The sequence below is a fragment of the Schistocerca nitens genome, chromosome 6 (genome assembly GCF_023898315.1).
Source record: "Schistocerca nitens isolate TAMUIC-IGC-003100 chromosome 6, iqSchNite1.1, whole genome shotgun sequence".
Taxonomy (NCBI): Eukaryota; Metazoa; Arthropoda; class Insecta; order Orthoptera; family Acrididae; genus Schistocerca; species Schistocerca nitens.
In genome coordinates, this window is record NC_064619.1 from 447,558,072 (window position 1) to 447,576,451 (window position 18,380).

At 38.8% G+C, this 18,380-nt stretch overlaps 1 protein-coding gene across 1 annotated transcript in view; it reads left to right on the plus strand.

Annotated features, from left to right (window-relative positions):
* The first annotated feature begins 1,413 nt into the window (after window positions 1-1,413).
* The window catches only part of LOC126263187 (nucleolar protein 9), a 49,183-nt gene continuing 32,216 nt past the window's right edge, over window positions 1,414-18,380 (plus strand). Inside the window, exons 1-4 of the mRNA XM_049960244.1 lie at window positions 1,414-1,675; window positions 1,765-1,991; window positions 8,561-8,768; window positions 14,190-14,524. Of these exons, the coding sequence (XP_049816201.1) occupies window positions 1,498-1,675; window positions 1,765-1,991; window positions 8,561-8,768; window positions 14,190-14,524 (948 nt within the window). The 5' untranslated portion in view covers window positions 1,414-1,497. The remainder of the gene's footprint in view (window positions 1,676-1,764; window positions 1,992-8,560; window positions 8,769-14,189; window positions 14,525-18,380) is intronic.

An 18,380-nucleotide genomic window follows, 5' to 3' on the forward strand; every position in this document is an offset into this window, starting at 1 on the left:
ATAGCATTCATTACGTATCCTGTTTCAGACTTCACGCCATCCTTCGTGCGCTTATAGCGTGCAGTTCGGCCACCCTCAAAAACACTGTGTCGGCTCTCGTGTCGACACAACAGTTATTGTCAGAACCACTTGACAACACTCCCACATTACGATTCTTTACACATCCAGAAATGTCACTGTCACTGGAATCGTCCTCAGAATCACAAATACATACCTTCACATACTCATCCAGATCTACATTCTTACAGGGAACATCTAAACACTCATCGGGAAACCCTCCGAAAGTATTTCATAGTTTTCCATTTCGTTTTCTGAATTGGGCCATCGCAGGAAATGTAAAAATACTGTCACAATGCTAAATAAGTCAATGGTACATGAAAACAAACACGTTTTCTATAATACTCACGATCGCAAAACCCGACTAGATGAAGTCTATCAGCAGAGTTCATTAAATATAGTAAATAGTTATCTTGCGTCTCGTCCTCAAGAGTTGGCGCGCGGAACACACGTAAACTCGAGATTCGTCTGCAATTTGTTAACAAATCTCAGAACAGAACAGAAGAGAATGATATTTCTACTCTCCTCCGTGGTCCAGGTTGCTAGCGCACACGCTTGACCTGGGGATAAGCCAATTCGAGTGGTGGAAAAAATTTTCACTGTGAGCATTTGTCTGGCGAGGGGAGGTGATGGTGTAAAGTTCATGATAACCAGGCTTGTCCTTGTTTAAATACCAAACCCCCGGCAGTGTCTCATGAAGTGCGGCCATGTGACATGTTTGATGATGATTATCTCTTCGGATAGGGACGTTAAGCTTGGCGGGCCCTTGGTGCTACTCACGGGGTGTATGCTATGTGCTGGCACTGTGCTTCACTCTCTCCCTTCTCTCATCATCATAATCATCATCATCATTATCACCACCACCACCACCACCACCATCATCATCATCACAAACAGTACGCTCCACAAATACACACACACACACACACACACACACACACAAAATACATACACCTGGTATTATAAACATGGTAAAGGAGCATGTTTCAAATAAAAAAAATGGCATTTCCCTTCGCGGCTTCTTTCAACTGTCTCTGGGCGATTGCTTTGTAGGCCCTTTCGTAACACCACCAAGTTGCGTCGCCGAAGCATAAGCGACCTCTTGATGTCAGGCGGAGACGTCTAATCGCCGTTGGCGTCTTGGTGATGCTCTGTGTTCGCACGTCAAACCAGAGAGCGCACAGTGGAAAGATCTTCGCATGCTAACTACCTAAACAGCGTCTTTACACGAACATCCTTCATCTGATTGCGAGGAAGAGATGGGACATTGAGTTAAACAATAATGCGAGTTAATCTTCATGAGACGGTGTTGTCTGCAGGTATCGTGACTTATCGGATAGATCGTCGTACTGAAATGATCGATATTTCGTGACTTCTATCGCAGCAGCAGCAGCAGCACTCAGTCGACTCACTCAAGTAGTCGACTGCAACTGAAGCGGCATGGACAACAAGGCCCGTGGGTTTAAGCGCAAGAAGAAGTCGTTTTTAAAAAATGCGAGGAAGTATGGCAAGAAAGGAAGATTTGGTAGAGGAAGTCACATAAATGAAGAAACGTACAAATATTTTCTTAGGGTTTTGGAGCTTGACAAAAGTGGTTTCGACAACGCGGAAGAAAAAAGTGAGTGAACGCATATATAAAGAAACTTTGTTTACAAAAATCACAAACATCATCATGAAGTCTTACACGCATTTTCCTTTGTATTACAGAAATATTTGTGGAAAACGTATTTCAACAGACTGTAGGAGAAGAACTGAATTATTCATACAATCAGCTTGCTTCCAGAGCTCTTGAAAACATTTTGCCTTTTTCAAGTGATGACGTGGTTAACAGATTTATTAAGGAATTTGATAAAGAAATAAGAGTCGTTTGTGTTGACCAGTTTGCAAGTCACGTCTTGCAGAAGTTAATTACTGTTGCTGCTGACAGGAATCTGGTAAGTGTTAATGTTTACCCTGTTTGATTTGCAGTAAACGCTCATACGAACTGCCGTTGTGCCAAAACAAGACTGTTACTATAGTAGAAACTGGTACATCCTCAGTATATGTGATACATTGCAGTGTCGACAAAATTATTTGCATATGGTATCAACAATCCTGAGTTGGTGGTACCTTCTTTTCACACCACAATGTTCACAAAATGAAGATTCTATACTTAACAAAGTTTCAAGTTACAAGACATATACATGTACTTGGTCTTAATGAGTATTTTGTGCATATTATGTTGTAGGCTCTACTACATAACATAGGCCTACAAAAATGATAAGGATGAAAAACGCAAAGGGAGGACACTACTAAAATGCCCATGTATCGAATCATGATGCAAGTCTCCCACAATTTTGCTATGGAGTGAACGGTTAACATTTATTTCAGCAAAAGACTTTCCCCAATTAACGTAATTTCCTTTGAAATGCGTATTTTGTAGTAGTTGTTCAAGTTGCATTGAAACTAGCACTCTAATATTCGTATTATATATCGTAGTTATGCCATGAAGCTTGCCCTAAATATTTGAGACTTAACATGTGTACAGTATTGTTTTAGAGAATCTTTATCTTAATTAACTGTAATGGAAAGACTTTGAGTGTGGTGCTGATTGTGATTGTATGAAGACACGAGTTGTTTATGTAGAGAATGACCACACAAATGACAGATAAAGTATATCTCCATGTTTTTTCATTATAAAATAAGTTAGCACAGAAGTGAGTGAAAATTATTTTTCAATTGGGTTATATGATGTCTGCATCACTACCCCCCCCCCCCCCCCCATATATTTCCTTGTATGTAAATTCGTTTGAATGGCTGGATGCTGTAATTTGATTGTTAAAGGGAACTATGATACAGATGTTGGGTTAACAGAAGCGTCCGATCCCACCCGTCGTCATTGACCCGTGACATATGGGTGTTGTGGTGTGTGACGACATGAGCACGTTGAGTTTAGTTTATGAGTGTCTTGTGTTTGTAGATGTTCTTTTGTTTTGGTTGGTGGTGTTCTCTGGTGGTATGTGTGTGCTCCGCATGTTATGTGGTGTGTTGGGTTTCAGTGAGTTAAAATTAAGTTTCCATTGTGCTTATGTTATTGCGGTGTCATTTGATGTTGTTGGTTTGTCATGCGGTAAGTCATTTAATTCAATTTGTGGCTGCTTTTGTTAGGTATGGATATGACTTTTAAGTTTAATAGTGCATGTCTGTGGACTGAAATGGGGGATGAGATGTCCATCATTTAGTTTCTGCAACTTTTTGGGCATGTGGCAGAGATAGTGAAATGTGGCGTATGCAAGTTGGGGGTTTGTTTTGTTTGTGTTTTTTGTTTGTTTGTGTTTTTTGTTTTTGTGTGTGTGTGTGTGTGTGTGTGTGTGAGACAGAGAGAGAGAGAGAGAGAGAGAGAGATTGGGATGGCTGATCTAGTGTGTAGCACCGGAACTTTTTGTGGTAAGTAATCGTTTCTTTTAGGTTTATTGTTCGCGTGTTATGATGTTCGGTGGGGTTTTTGTGTGTTGTTGGGTTGGTGTTATTTACTGCTTATGTTGGTGGTTGATGTTTCGGTATCGTCACTTGTGATTGATTTATTTATGTTATGGGAAGTACTCAGTTTCCATTTTTTTTGTATTGTTAGTTGTATTTGAGCTAGATAGGTCAGGGAAAGTGACTGATTCCAATTTGTCATTGTGGCTATGTGTCTTTGGTATCGTGAGCTCTTGCTTACATATATAGGTCAAGGGAAATGTCCAATTCCAATGTGCCGCCATAGCTATGTTTTGGTATTGTGAGCTTCTGTTGACCTATATAGGTCAAAGGAAGTGTCCGGTTCCAATGTGCCGTAGCTGTGTGTATTTGGCACCGTGAGCTGCTGTTGACCTATATAGGTCAAGGGAAGTGTCCAATTCCAATTTTTGTTGTTTTAGGTGTTGGTTTTGTGGTATAATTTTTGGAGTAGGCCTAGTTGGTTTTTATTTTGTGGTATCGGCAATTGTGGTTGAGCTATGTAGGTGAAGGGAAGTCACCGATTCCTGTTGATATTGTAAGTATAGCAGAATTTGGGAATTTAGTGGTGTTTTTATGTCGTTTTTTGTGGTTTGGGATCGCGATGTGTGTCTGTATGTGTTTATATTTAGTTTGTCCCCACCCAAACACCCCCAGTTTCCCGCACTGGTCTCGTTAGTTTGATTATATTTTTGGATGGAGATGTGCTTGTTGTCGTGTTTATGTAATGATGTCATACGCGCCATATTGGAGACATTGAGAATGGTCGTTTCTGCCATATTAGTGATGTCGTGGGTCAGAGCAGACGGGTGGAATCAGACACTTCTGTAATCGCGAGATGTGGCATATCCATAGTGTTATGTATTTTTCTTCTCATATGTATAAAAACTCTTTTTTTTACCAATGAAATAGTTGCAGTATGTTATTGATTAGGTGTTGAAATTAATTTCTGTGTTTCTTATTCTTAATAAATATTAATGCAGATAACACCCTGATGGAATTGTGAAATTATTATATACCGCTTTGGAATAAAAATGCTGTTTGCTGCTATATAGTGTAGCGAATAATCAGTTGGTTATCAGTTGTTGATGGATGTCAGTAATGTGCTTGATTCATGTTTTTGGTGCTTAACTAGCTGACAAACTTCATATTGCCCAGATATTCATTTTGCCAATTTTCTATGAGAAAAGGAAACAAAAAATGAACTGTGTTTATAGTGTAATATAAAAAATTCTCATTTATATGTACTTGTGAAAACACCTTTGAAATTATGAAGCATTTTACAAAGAAATATGCATAATGTACTGATACACAAGTACAGCTGCTTTGCGTGTGTACAATTCAATTTTGTAAATGTATCTGACAACACTTCTTCATAGCTATGTAGACAGCTACTGTTTTCGCCAACAGCTGTTTGAGCTTAACATTTAAAAGCTGCCAGAAGCACTGCCAGTTGTCAGCGATTTCCTTGCATTGACTTGACTGTAAAAACTGTCTAAGTAGTAAAGGATAAAGGTATTAAAGACTTCATGCATGATGCAATATTTTTCACACATCTTAGTGTTTGATGTCATATCTTTAGAACTGTGTGTCTTACAATGATGTATTTGCATAGGTGCTGTCAGTGGCATATGTGAATACTGTCTGCAAAATATATTGCAAATAGAGTTAGTAGCAAAGAAATAATAAATTCAAACATCACGCATCATGCGGTAGTTTTTCACCAATCTCATTGTTTGACATCATATCCCATTAAGTATGATAGGCAGTTGGTTCTTATACCAAACATCCAGCGGAAGAGAGAATGACTGAACAGAAATTTATCATTTTTTGAACTGTATGTGAAAACAAGGCTCTAGAGATGATGTGTCACCTAATTATCAAGTTGATAATAGATCTTACCATTGTTCTACTTTAAATATTTCTAAGGTAAGTCTTTCCGCTCCCGGGATTGGAATGACTCCTTACCCTCTCCCTTAAAACCCACATCCTTTCGTCTTTCCCTCTCCTTCCCTCTATCCTGATGAAGCAACCGTTTGTTGCGAAAGCTTGAATTTCGTGTGTATGTTTGTGTTTGTTTGTGTGTCTATCGACCTGCCAGCACTTTCGTTCAGTAAGTCACTGCTTAGTGTTATATACTCTGATATCTTGCTAGAGTCTGTGATTGTATACTTTTAGTGTTGTGGGCAGCATTTTGGGTATCTATATCACTTCTCCTGTTCCTCTTCTGTTTTCAAGTGGTGCCTGGGAAGAATAATAGTGTGTTAGCCAAGGTGACTTATATCCTGATTCTTCTGTTCCATCTGTTAATGCATTCGGGAGGACGACGGTTCAATCCCGTGTCCGGCCATCCTGATTTAGGTTTCCGTGATTTCCCTAAATCGCTCCAGGCAAATGCCAGGATGGTTCCTTTGAAAGGACACGGCCGACTTCTTTCCCTAATCTGATGAGACCAATGACTTTGCTGTTTGGTCTCTTCCCCCAAACAACCCAACCCAACCCATCTGTTAATGTATTTTATAACACCCAAAATAATCAATTATTGATAATATAATATCAACGGGTAGATAAGAAATCTACTCACCAAGCGGCGACAGAGAAACACATACACGAAAGGATTTAATCATTTTCTGTGTGGGCGGGGGGGTGCATGCGCTTTCCCCTCCCACTGCTTGGTGAGTAGATTTTTTTATCTATCCTTTCATGTTAATGTATTTTGTATTTAAGTGCTTTAAAGGTGGTTTTAACTATTAGTTTGATAACTTGTGAGGGAAAGTAATGCCAATACTGACACCGAGCGAGGTGGCGCAGTGGTTAGACACTGGACTCGCATTCGGGAGGACGACGGTTCAATCCCGCGTCCGGCCATCCTGATTTAGGTTTTCCGTGATTTCCCTAAATCGCTCCAGGCAAATGCCGGGATGGTTCCTTTCGAAGGGCACGGCCGACTTCCTTCCCCGTCCTTCCCTAATCCGATGAGACCGATGACCTCGCTGTCTGGTCTCCTTCCCGAAAACCAACCAACCAATACTGACATGTCGATGTCTCTTGGATAATTTTCAGCATGCACAATGCAGAGTTGTTTTAAAAAATATGCATTTCTGTTAAAGTATACTGTAAGATGTTATATATTTTTATGATATTCAGTTAGGGCATCTGGGGAGTGGCAGCATGCTGTCAGTATTTCATTTGGAAGGACTTTGTGGTTCACAACAGCTATGCCTGCAGGTACATTGGTTGTTTCATGATCATAAGTATTTGACTCGGTAGTGTGGAATAGTAGTTATAACAGCTCATGTAAGAATGAGTGATTTCCAGTGCTGTCCAGCTCTCCAAATAATGTGTTTGAGGGTTATCAAAAGCTTTCAAACTACTGATTGCAGAATTTCATTGGCTGCAAAGCACAACCATGACTTCTGCACCTATATTTGTCCTCTGCAAGCCAGTTTATGGTGTCTGGTGGGGAGTACATTTTGCACAAATGTCACTTCCCTTATTTTATGTTCAAATTGCAAATTATGCGCAGGAAGATAGATTGCTTGTAGTCTCAGTTCCCTTATTTTATCTGCAAGATCAGTGCTTTTACCTAGGCACAGCAAGTGCCCCATTCTCAAAGCCTCAGTTTTCATAGTATCCAGGCTTCACAAAAACATCTTTGACTAAAGCATTGCCCCTGAAAGCCAGACACTGATAATCTCTGTTTTTTACTGAAGGAAATTATGAATTGAATGTGATTTTTCAGAAGATATAACACAGTACTACTCTCTTCAGCATCGGTGGAACATAAACTTTCATTGCAACAATATCAGTTCTGCAAAACATAAAAACACTTTCTGCAGATGTGTTTGAAAAAATGATTGTTTTCGAAACTATTCTAAAAGCAACAAAAGGTGCATTTGTTTTACAAATTACAAAATATTAAAACAATTAATGTTTTTGTATTTGAAATTTATCTTTTATTCTTACACTCATTCATTCACAAATGACAAAGAAATACTGTTATTTCTCATTAACAAATAATGAATAATTTTATCTGTATTTGATAGTCTTCATTTGAATAAACTTTGTCTATATGTGCTGTCAATCCTATCTGGTAAGAGTCCAAGACTGATGGGTAATACTGAAGTGTCTGATTATGAGGGTTTTGTAAGCCATCTCCTTCATGGGTGGACTAGACTTCCATAGGATTCTTCCTGTGAATCTCAGTTTGGTATCTTCCATTCCTGCAGTGAGTTTTATCTGATTATTCCACTTTAAACCCTCCGATATCAGTCATATAGGTCTATAGACATGTTTGTCTCTTCATCAACCTCTCTTGATGTCGGGAATGATCTGCGTATGTGTTGCTTGGAATATTTCATTCCTGCAGTGATCTATGGTATGGTGCTGTTAGAAGAAAAACAATGTTTTTTGACATACTCTTCGTAGATATGTGTAGGTATTCCATCAGGTCCAGTTGCCTTTTCTGTGTTGTGCAATTTTAGTTGATTTTCTGTCTCACAGTCACTTATTTTGGTATCTGACATGTATGTGTTTGTATGACAGTTAAAAGGAGGAACTGCAGTACAATCTCTTCTCCCTATCTTTGTCTCTTTTGATGCCTTTGTGATCACTGAGTGTCTGGGTGGATGACTTCAATCCATTTTCTAGTAAAAGACCACAGCTTCTGTGGATGCTCTTCTTTTAACGTACTGAAATGTTTGTCAAGAATTAAAGTTAAATTTTCAAAAATCTCACCAAAGCCATTGATACTGAGTTTGGCACATCCATTTCTGTAAATGAAGGTGGACAACAACATTGGAAGATTCATATAAACTTTAGAGCTGTGGTGTAAATGATGAAACCCTATTGGAGAAGGAACTTGGGGGTACTTTTAACTTACAGCAGATATTTTCTTCTCGGTTATATTGTCTTCAGTTTTTGTAGTAACACTCTGATTCACTAAGTTATATATTTGTAGTTTGCTGTGTTTGAAAAATGCTGAAACCATTGGATGTAATGAGCAGTTCTATGTTACCTCTTTTAGCGTGAACCTGGAGGTGAACGGCTGTGGCTGACAAAAGTTGCACTATTTGTATTGAACAATATAGAAGAGTTTGTGTGGGACCAGTACGCCAACCACATAGTACGAACTGTGATTCAACAGTTAGGAACTCACGCTAATAATCATGAGGAGTTAAAAAAAGTGTTGGTGAGGTATTCTCGTGTCCTGGCTGGTTTGCCTCAACTTAGGGGTAAGTAAAAGTTGGTGTTCTATATTTTGTAAACTAAATAAGCACTGTAATATAGTATCGACAGCAGTTGGTGTGAAGAAATTAGTTTTATTGTCATAAAGGGTGACACGTTTGAAATTAGAAGAATTTTCACTCATGTATATTTAGACAAAAATCACTTACACAGTTAATATTTTGATGAACCATAGGCAGTGTTTTGTACTTAAGTGCTGGGCTGTCACTCTTGAAGACTATCTCAAATGCAAACAGCATGTACCTTGCAGGAACAAAAATTCACTGTGGGTTGTTGTATAAAACACTGTTGGTATTCGTGTCACATCAAAATAGAATAAAAACATGACACATCTATGATAACTTCCATTGTTTTTGTCAGAAACAACAGACTGGTGTGTTGCAAGAGGTGTGTCTGTCTGTCTATGTCTGAGATTCTGGTGGTGGCCAGCAAAAAGTAAATAACTTGAAAGATTTTTCTGTAGTCTCTCAAAACTGAGAGCCTGCTTCCATGCACCAGCTGGGTATTAGTTACTGTCCCAGTTCAAGTTAATGTTGCACTTTCTGATCTCTGTGGCCTCTTTGATGACATAGTCCCAGTGAGTGGATGCTTGGGTACAGTTTTTGGTTCAGGAAATATACCCACTGTGCCATGTTAGCAAACTGCTCCATAAACAAAGAGAGCTTCATGTCAAAATCTAGCTGACAAACATAAGCTGAATAAAGTCAGAATGAGCATAAGGAGAGCAATGAGGGGAGCATTCAGTGACTTTGAAAGTAAAAGTTTGTCAACCGATCTGTGTACACCTCGGAGAGGTTTTGGTCTCATGTAAAACCAATAAGGCGTTCAAAATCCTCTATTTTGTGTAAAATCAGTAAGCATTTCGAAATCCTCTGTTCATTCACTCAGTGATCATACTGGCACCAAAACCGAAGAAAACAGAGAATTTGGTATTCCAGAAGTATTTCACTGTGGAAGATAGTAACACAGTCCCTCCTTTCACCCATTGTGCAAATGTCAAATGACAGATTTTGAGAACTGATTGATCGCTTAATAGTAAAGGAGCTGAAGTTGCTTGGTTATGGAAGGGCATAGGAACCAGATAAGATGTCTATAAAACTCTACAAAGATTATGTGAAAGAACTTGTTCCTTTCCTAGCAGCAGTTTAACATATATCGCTGGAGCAATGAAGGTATCTAGCGACTGGAAAAAAGCACGTCATTCATGTTGTCAAGAAGGGCTGCAGGACAGTTGCACACAATTATAAACCTGTGTCATTGATGTCAATCTGTTGTAAAATTGTGGAACATGTTTTATGCCCAAGAATTATGATGTTTTTCTAGACTGAAAATCTCCTGTATAAAAATCAACAGGGATTCAGCAAACAGAGCTCTGTGAAACTCAGCTTGCTCAGTTCTTCGATTATATCTTTAGCGCTGTAGGCAACGGCACATAGGTTGATACCGTGTTCCTTGACTTAAGGAAGGCATTTGACACTGTTCCCATATTGCCAGGTAGTGAAAAAATTATGAAATTTTCGAGTATCGGACCAGATTTGCAGATGGCTTCCTTGCAGATGGAACTCAACACATATAGCAGATGTAAAGGTAATTTCCAGAACTGTTATTGTGTATAGTGTGTATAAATGATCTAGTAGAAAGCGTCAGATGCTCTTTAAGACTGTTCACAGACAATGGGGTTGTCTATAAAAAAAGTGGCAATTTGCAAAATTATCTGCAGAGGATTGATGAATGGTGCATGCTCTGGTAGTTCACCATGAAGATAAATAAATGTAACATATTGAGCATACAATGTAGATGTAGATACATAAGAAAAGAAAGCCACTACTTTACAACAACACAATAGATGGGAAAGTGCTGGAAACAGTGTCAACCATAAAATTTCTAGGAGTAACTATCCAGAATGACCTTAAGTGAAATGACCACATAAAACAAATAGTAGGAAAAGCATATGCCAGATTGAGAGTCATAGGAAGAAGAGAAATGTAATTCATTCCATGAAGGAAGTGGCTTATAATGCACGTGTTTGACTGTTTCTTGAGTATAAAATGTCAAATCCAGACACCTTCAGCTGTCTAAATTTCCAATTGTATTTTACTCTTGCTACCAGTTTCAGCGTTACGTTTTGCCACCTTCAGTCCCCTGACCGACATGTACCTCTTGTACAATAAAAATAGGTACCAGCAGACAGTCACTGGTATCCTGTAGACTTCTGCAGGTTACCAGTGACTGTAAGGCCGGTATTACACTATCAAATTTCTTTGTCCAATATCTTTGTCAAAGATATTTGATAGTGTAATAGGGACTTTGTCAAATGTCGTCCAATATTTGATCAAATCTAGGGCCTCACTGTATATTTGATCAAAGAAACCGCTTGTCTTCTGTTCACTGCAATGTGACATGTTACCACATGGAGCACTAGCATCGCTGCAGCGTTCTGTCGTCTGTAGTGTTTTTATAACCATTGCCGGTAAATACAATTGGTGTGTGCCGACAACTACAAAATTAATAAAGATGTCTGAAGCTGATGCGCTTTACAACGTGAGGCACCCTGAATACAAAAATAGTTCAAGAATATTGGAGACCTGACCTGACCTGACCTGACCTGACCTAACCTAACATAACATAACCCTCTCCTGTAGCAAGGAATCGGAGTGTTACAGTGAGCCTGTCTTCTGAAGATGTAGCAGTTCTTAAGTGAATATTGTGCTTTGTGATATGAGGATACACTTCATTGAGCACATACAGAAATGTATGCTCATCCATTCTTAAGTAATTGATGTACAACTTGACGTCTTCCACTGTAAGCTCACGTAACAGGTTTTCTTGAAAGCTTTTATCGTGTCGTCGTAAAACCCACGGCTTAACCCAGATTAGATTAGTTTTTCGTTCCATAGATCCGTGCTGAGGAGATCCTCGTGGATGTGGAACATGTCGATTTTTTTTAAGCTGAAATAACAATACTAATAGTATGAATAAATACAATACACCATTTGTTTCTATTAAAGATTTCGCCAATGGAGTAGAAGGAGTTGGCCAGTAGTAAGTTTTTCAGGCTCCTTTTAAACTGATCTTTATTTCTAACTAAATTTTTTATGTTTCCCTGCCCGCATCTCGTGGTCGTGCGGTAGCGTTCTCGCTTCCCACGCCCGGGTTCCCGGGTTCGATTCCCGGCGGGGTCAGGGATTTTCTCTGCCTTGTGATGGCTGGGTGTTGTGTGCTGTCCTTAGGTTAGTTAGGTTTAAGTAGTTCTAAGTTCTAGGGGACTTATGACCACAGCAGTTGAGTCCCATAGTGCTCAGAGCCATTTGAACCATTTTTTTTATGTTTCCTGGCAAATTATTGAAGATGAGTGTTCCTGAGTAGTGGACCCCTTTTTGAACTATATTAAGTGCTTTTAAGTCCTTGTGCAGATCATTTTTGTTCCTGGTATTGTATGTATGAACTGAGTTGTTTGTTGGAAAAAGAGATATATTATTTACGACAAATTTCATTAAGAAGTAAATATACTGAGAGGCAGTAGTTAGTATATCCAGTTCTTTGAAGAGGTTTCTGTAGGACGTCCGTGAATTTACTCCACAAATAATACGTATTACTCGCTTTTGGACTCTTGAAAACTTTTGTTTGACTTCAAGATTTACCCCAAAATATTATCCCATATGACATTATGGAATAAAAGTAGGCAAAGTATGCAAGCTTTTTCATTTTTATGTTGCCTATGTCTGCTAACACTCGAATTGCAAATACAGATTTGTTAAGGCGTTTCTGCGGTTCTGTGGTGTGCTCCTCCCAACTGAATTTATTATCAAGTTGTAATCCCAGGACTTTTAAGACTGTCAACCTCGTATGTATGGTTCCATTTTTCCCCCACTTCTTTTCCGCATGTGCACACAATGCAATTGGGGTACATACAACTGCTGCGGTTAATAACAAGTTGTTGTCAGCCATCTTGAACTCTGACGAAAAATTTGATGACAATGTAATACCCCTTCTAGCGCTACGTCAAAGATCTTTGTCAAATATATTGGACGGAATATTGGATCACATCTTTGATCAAATCTTTGACAAAGAAATTTGATAGTGTAATACCGGCCTAAGCTATCCCCTATTTTGATTGTGCAAGAAGTAGGATTGTTTCTACACATCGGTCAGGGGGACTGAAGATTGTGTAATTTAATGCTGTTACTGGTAGCAAAAGTAAAATAAAACTGGAAATTTAGACATTTGAAGATGTTTTGATTTGACATTTTACAATGAACAGCAAAGGTCTTTCAAAAGATGGACTAACAGATTCTTGAGTATTGTTCTTCAATATGGGATCCTTACTAGGTAGGGCTGATAGAACAGGTGGAGAAGAAACGATGACGAGCGGCATGTTTAGTCGCGTAATCTTTTAATTGGTGCGAGATTGTTACCAAGGTGCTCAGCAAACTCCGTTTACAGAAGCTACAAGAGAGGCCTTGTGCATCATGGAGGGGTTTACTGTTGAAATTTTGAGAGAGCTTTTTCTGGAAAGAGTTGGAAAACATGTTGTGTAATGACAGTGATGAGAAAATCTGAGAAATTAGAGCCAGTACAGAGGGTTACTGATGATTATTCTTGCCTGTGCCATACAAAATTAGGTGGCTTGTAGACATGCATTTTCCATAATAAAATGACAATTAGATCAGTGTTGATTAGCATATATTTGATGCCATAAGTATTCAAACTGAACAGAAGAAATGATAAGTTTTTAAAATAAGACTTGAACCAGTCTGTCTTGGGGACTAGAGATTTTCTTTTTTTCCAGCTTTATGTATTTCACGCTTCACAGAAATGCTCATAGAGCATTCACCTTTCTCAAAAAAAAAAAAAAACAACAACAACAACATTAGGATACGAAAGCAAGCTGCCCATGTGACAGGTGAAGATTCTACCACAGAGCCAGGAGACCCATCAAAAAATCATCCTACCTATAGAGAATGAAAGATACTCAGAGGACTTCAAAGCTGTGTTTTTTTTTTTTTTTTTTTTTTTTTTTTTTTTTTTTTATCAAACTGCTTTGGTGGATTGATATTTTTGTGAACGCAACATACCATAAAATAATAATAATAATATGCAATGTACTCTCCTTGTAAGACTGAACTTGGGCTCATATGAACTCACTGATATGTACATGATGGCAAATTTCTTACTGTATTGTGTTACTAAATCATACCATATGTGTTTTGATTTATGATGAGAAACTTTCAATTTTCATACGATTCTTATTATGTAGTCCTGAGCATAGTCTCATTTTGTTTAGTTCTGAACTGAAGTAGATGGCAAATGTCAGTTAAAATTCCTATCAGAATTTGCATGTAAAACATTTGATAAATGCTCGTGTTGGACAGTTTACTCTATTCTGACAGTACCCCATTTGTTTTTAGATTTTGCAGGATCAACACTGCCTTCAGGGTTGTTGCAGGTGTCATTACAAGCATTGGGCGAACACAGCAAACCTCTCATTGAGCGTCTTTTATCTGACGTATTTAGATATGGACGTGCAGAAGACAGTGAAAGTGAAGTTCCCACAGAATTGTCATGTGAGGCAAGTTGTCGACTTGCTGAAGCAATTGTCGCAACTGTTGCTGCACACCATCCATCCCTGCTGACAACTGTCCATAATCAGCTGTCACATGGACGTGTTGCACTACTTTCTCTTCACCCAACTGCGAACTTCTTTGTCCAGAGGCTGCTGCAAAACTGCTGTGTGCCGTCTGAGGTGAGTGTTGTTCTACTGCATTGATGTATTAGTGGTCAGACGTTGGTAAGATGTATGTTGAAAATCCCAAAAGTGCCATTCTGCTTTAACCAATGATGTCATCATTTGTTGGTGTTGTGGTCTTCAGTCCTGAGACTGGTTTGATGCAGCTCTCCATGCTACTCTATCCTGTGCAAGCTTCTTCATCCCCCAGTACCTACTGCAGCCTACATCCTTCTGAATCTGTTTAGTGTATTCATCTCTTGGTCGCCCTCTACGACTTTTACCCTCCACGCTGCCCTCCAATGCTAAATTTGTGATCCCTTGATGCCTCAGAACATGTCCTACCAACCGGTCCCTTCTTGTCAAGTTGTGCCACAAACTCCTCTTCTCCCCAATTCTATTCAATACTTCATCATTAGTTATGTGATCTACCCATCTAATCTTCAGCATTATTCTGTAGCACCACATTTCGAAAGCTTCTATTCTCTTCTTGTCCAAACTATTTATCGTTCATGTTTCACTTCCATACATGGCTACACTCCATACAAATACTTTCATAAACGACTTTTTGACACTTAAATCTATACTCGATGCTAACAAATTTCTCTTCTTCAGAAATGCTTTCCTTGCCATTGCCAGTCTACATTTTATATCCTCTCTACTTCGACCATCATCAGTTATTTTGCTCCCCAAAGAGCAAAACTCCTTTACTACTTTAAGTACCTCATTTCCTAATCTAATTCCCTCAGCATCACCCGACTTAGTTCGACTACATTCCATTATCCTCGTTTTGCTTTTGTTGTTGCTCATCTTATATCCTCCTTTCAAGACACTGTCCATTCCGTTCAACTGCTATTCCAAGTCCTTTGCTGTCTCTGACAGAATTACAATGTCATCGGCGAACCTCAAAGTTTTTATTTCTTCTCCATGGATTTCAATTTCTACTCTGAATTTTTCTTTTGTTTCATTTACTGTTTGCTCAATATACAGATTGAACAGCATCGGGGAGAGGCTACAACCCTGTCTCACTCCCTTCCCAACCAATGCTTCCCTTTCATGTCCCTCAACTCTTATAACTTCCATCTGGTTTCTGTACAAATTGTAAATAGCCTTTCGCTCCCTGTATTTTACCCCTGCCACCTTCAGAATTTGAAAGAGAGTATTCCAGTCAACATTGTCAAAAGCTTTCTCTAAGTCTACAAGTGCTAGAAACGTAGGTTTGCCTTTCCTTAATCTATTTTCTAAGATAAGTCGTAGGGTCAGTATTGCCTCACATGTTCCAACATTTCTACGGAATCCAAACTGATCTTCCCCGAGGTCGGCTTCTACCAGTTTTTCCATTCGTCTGTAAAGAATCCGCGTTAGTGTTTTGCAGCTGTGACTTATTAAACTGATAGTTCGGTAATTTTCACATCTGTCAACACCTGCTTTCTTTGGGATTGGAATTATTATATTCTTCTTGAAGTCTGAGGGTATTTCACCTGTCTCATACATCTTGCTCAGCAGATGGTAGAGTTTTGTCATGACTGGCTCTCACAAGGCCATCAGTAGTTCCAATGGAATGTTGTCTACTCCTGGGGCCTTGTTTCGACTCAGGTCTTTCAGTGCTCTGTCAAACTCTTCACGCAATATCGTATCTCCCATTTCATCGATATCTACATCTTCTTCCATTTCGATAATATTGTCCTCAAGTACATCGCCCTTGTATAGACCCTCTATATACTTCTTCCACCTTTCTGCTTTGCCTTCTTTGCTAAGAAGTGGGTTTCCATCAGAGCTCTTGATATTCATACAAATGGCTCTCTTTTCTCCAAAGGTCTCTTTAATTTTCCTGTAGGTAGTATCTATCTTGCCCCTAGTGAGATAATCCTCTACATCCTTTCATTTGTCCTCTAGCCATCCCTGCTTAGCCATTTTGCACTTCCTGTCGATCTCATTTGTGAGACGTTTGTATTCCTTTTTGCCTGCTTCATTTACCGCGTTTTTATATTTTCTCCTTTCATCAATTAAATTCAATATTTCTTCTGTTACCCAAGGATTTCTACTAGCCCTCGTCTTTTTACCTACTTGATACTCTGCTGCCTTCACTACTTCATCCCTCAGAGCTACCCATTCTTCTTGTACTGTATTTCTTTCCCCCATTCCTGTCAATTGTTCCCTTATGCTCTCCCTGTAACTCTGTACAACCTCTGGTTTAGTCAGTTTATCCAGGTCCCATCTCCTTAAATTCCCACCTTTTTGCAGTTTCTTCAGTTTTAATCATCATATGATTTTTAATGTATTTATATATATTGTGGTAACTATCTTATCTGCAATCAACAAAAGGTCTGGAATAGGTGGGAAAGTGGTAATTTTGTCTCGACTTGGCAAAGCCAAAGAATGTGTCTTGGCAGTCTTTTAGAAATGCGTTATGCATTCAGTAGTTATATTTACATCCCTGATGAAAGCCACTATTTAGCCACTTTAATAATATTTTGAAGGCTTTAATAGCAAAAACAACCCATCCAAGATTCTCATATTCTCTCTGTGGTCCTGATACTTTGATAGCTAAAATAGAGATTAAAATTCCATGCATTGTTGTTTGGGTAATGCTCCGTATCAATTGTTGATATAAACCTATAATTGGGTCCTTATACCAACCACCAGACACCCCCTCCTCGCCCCACTTCCCAATATAACTGAAACTTCATCTCCCTATGTGTGGATGGGTGCTGAAAGAGTATTAATTGTCTTCCAAGCTACTTAAATCACATAACCAACTATACTTTGAACCTTCTGTATTCACACTTTCTTTTATAACACGACCATCTTTCACAACACTGGCTGTTATACTAAGGGAGAATCAAACAATGGAAACTCTTAAGTTGGAATATCGGGTCTGAACTTCTGGAGATGGTGGTTGTGTGTGTGAGGTGTGCTTGCTTGAATGAATGTATGTGTACATTCTTTTCTTAAGAAGACTTTGGCCATAAGCTAATGTGTCTCTTTTTGTTGTGTCGGACCGCAACTCAACATGTTATCTTTATCATGAGTAACCATCTGTTTTTGTACTAAGGAGGTTGACTGGTTTCTTAAACATACATAGCTTGTGCAAGATCAAGAGAATAAGTACATCTTTTTATAAGCCAATTCGACAGTCATTTTTCATGACCTCTATTGTAGCTATGACCTTTCCTTTCTTTTTCCTAGTCTTCTGAACACTCTCAAAGCATAATGCCAAGGAACAAGTGCCACCGCACAGTAGATGGAGTCACTCACTTGCTGTCATGTCTCATGGAAATGACGAGTTAAAGTCGTCGTCCTATCTGCACATATCATAATAAAATCACCCACAGTGAGATGTCCCAATACTTACTTATTACTAAACATCATGAACATCTTTCATCATTACAAAAGCTTGGAAGCGGGGCATGCCCTCCTAAAAATTTCAGCTCACACTTCGGTCTAATAGTCAACAACATGGCATATTTGAGAATGTTCACTTTTAAACTGGTTTTAGTTAGCATGACTTACTGCCAGCAACAATGATTACCAAAATACGAAGGGCAGTGAAAACATGTTGGAAGATTTATATATATATGAACTAGAAAAGGGGCTGTAGTGTTGTATCTCAAGCAAGAACTTGAAACTGTTGAATCTTGATGGATTATGTAGAACTGTAGTTAAAGTTTAGAATGATAATTGACCAAGCACTGGCTAAATTTATGCCTAGTAGAAGCATTTGTGATTGGAAAGAGCTTACATAGTACACAGTCTATGTGATGAAGCTTCTAAAGAAACAGCAACTACTGCACAATAGATGTAAAACAAAGCAGAGAGCTAAAGAGATGCTAAATGAAATCACTTTAGCTGTAAAAAGACAATGCTAGAAGGC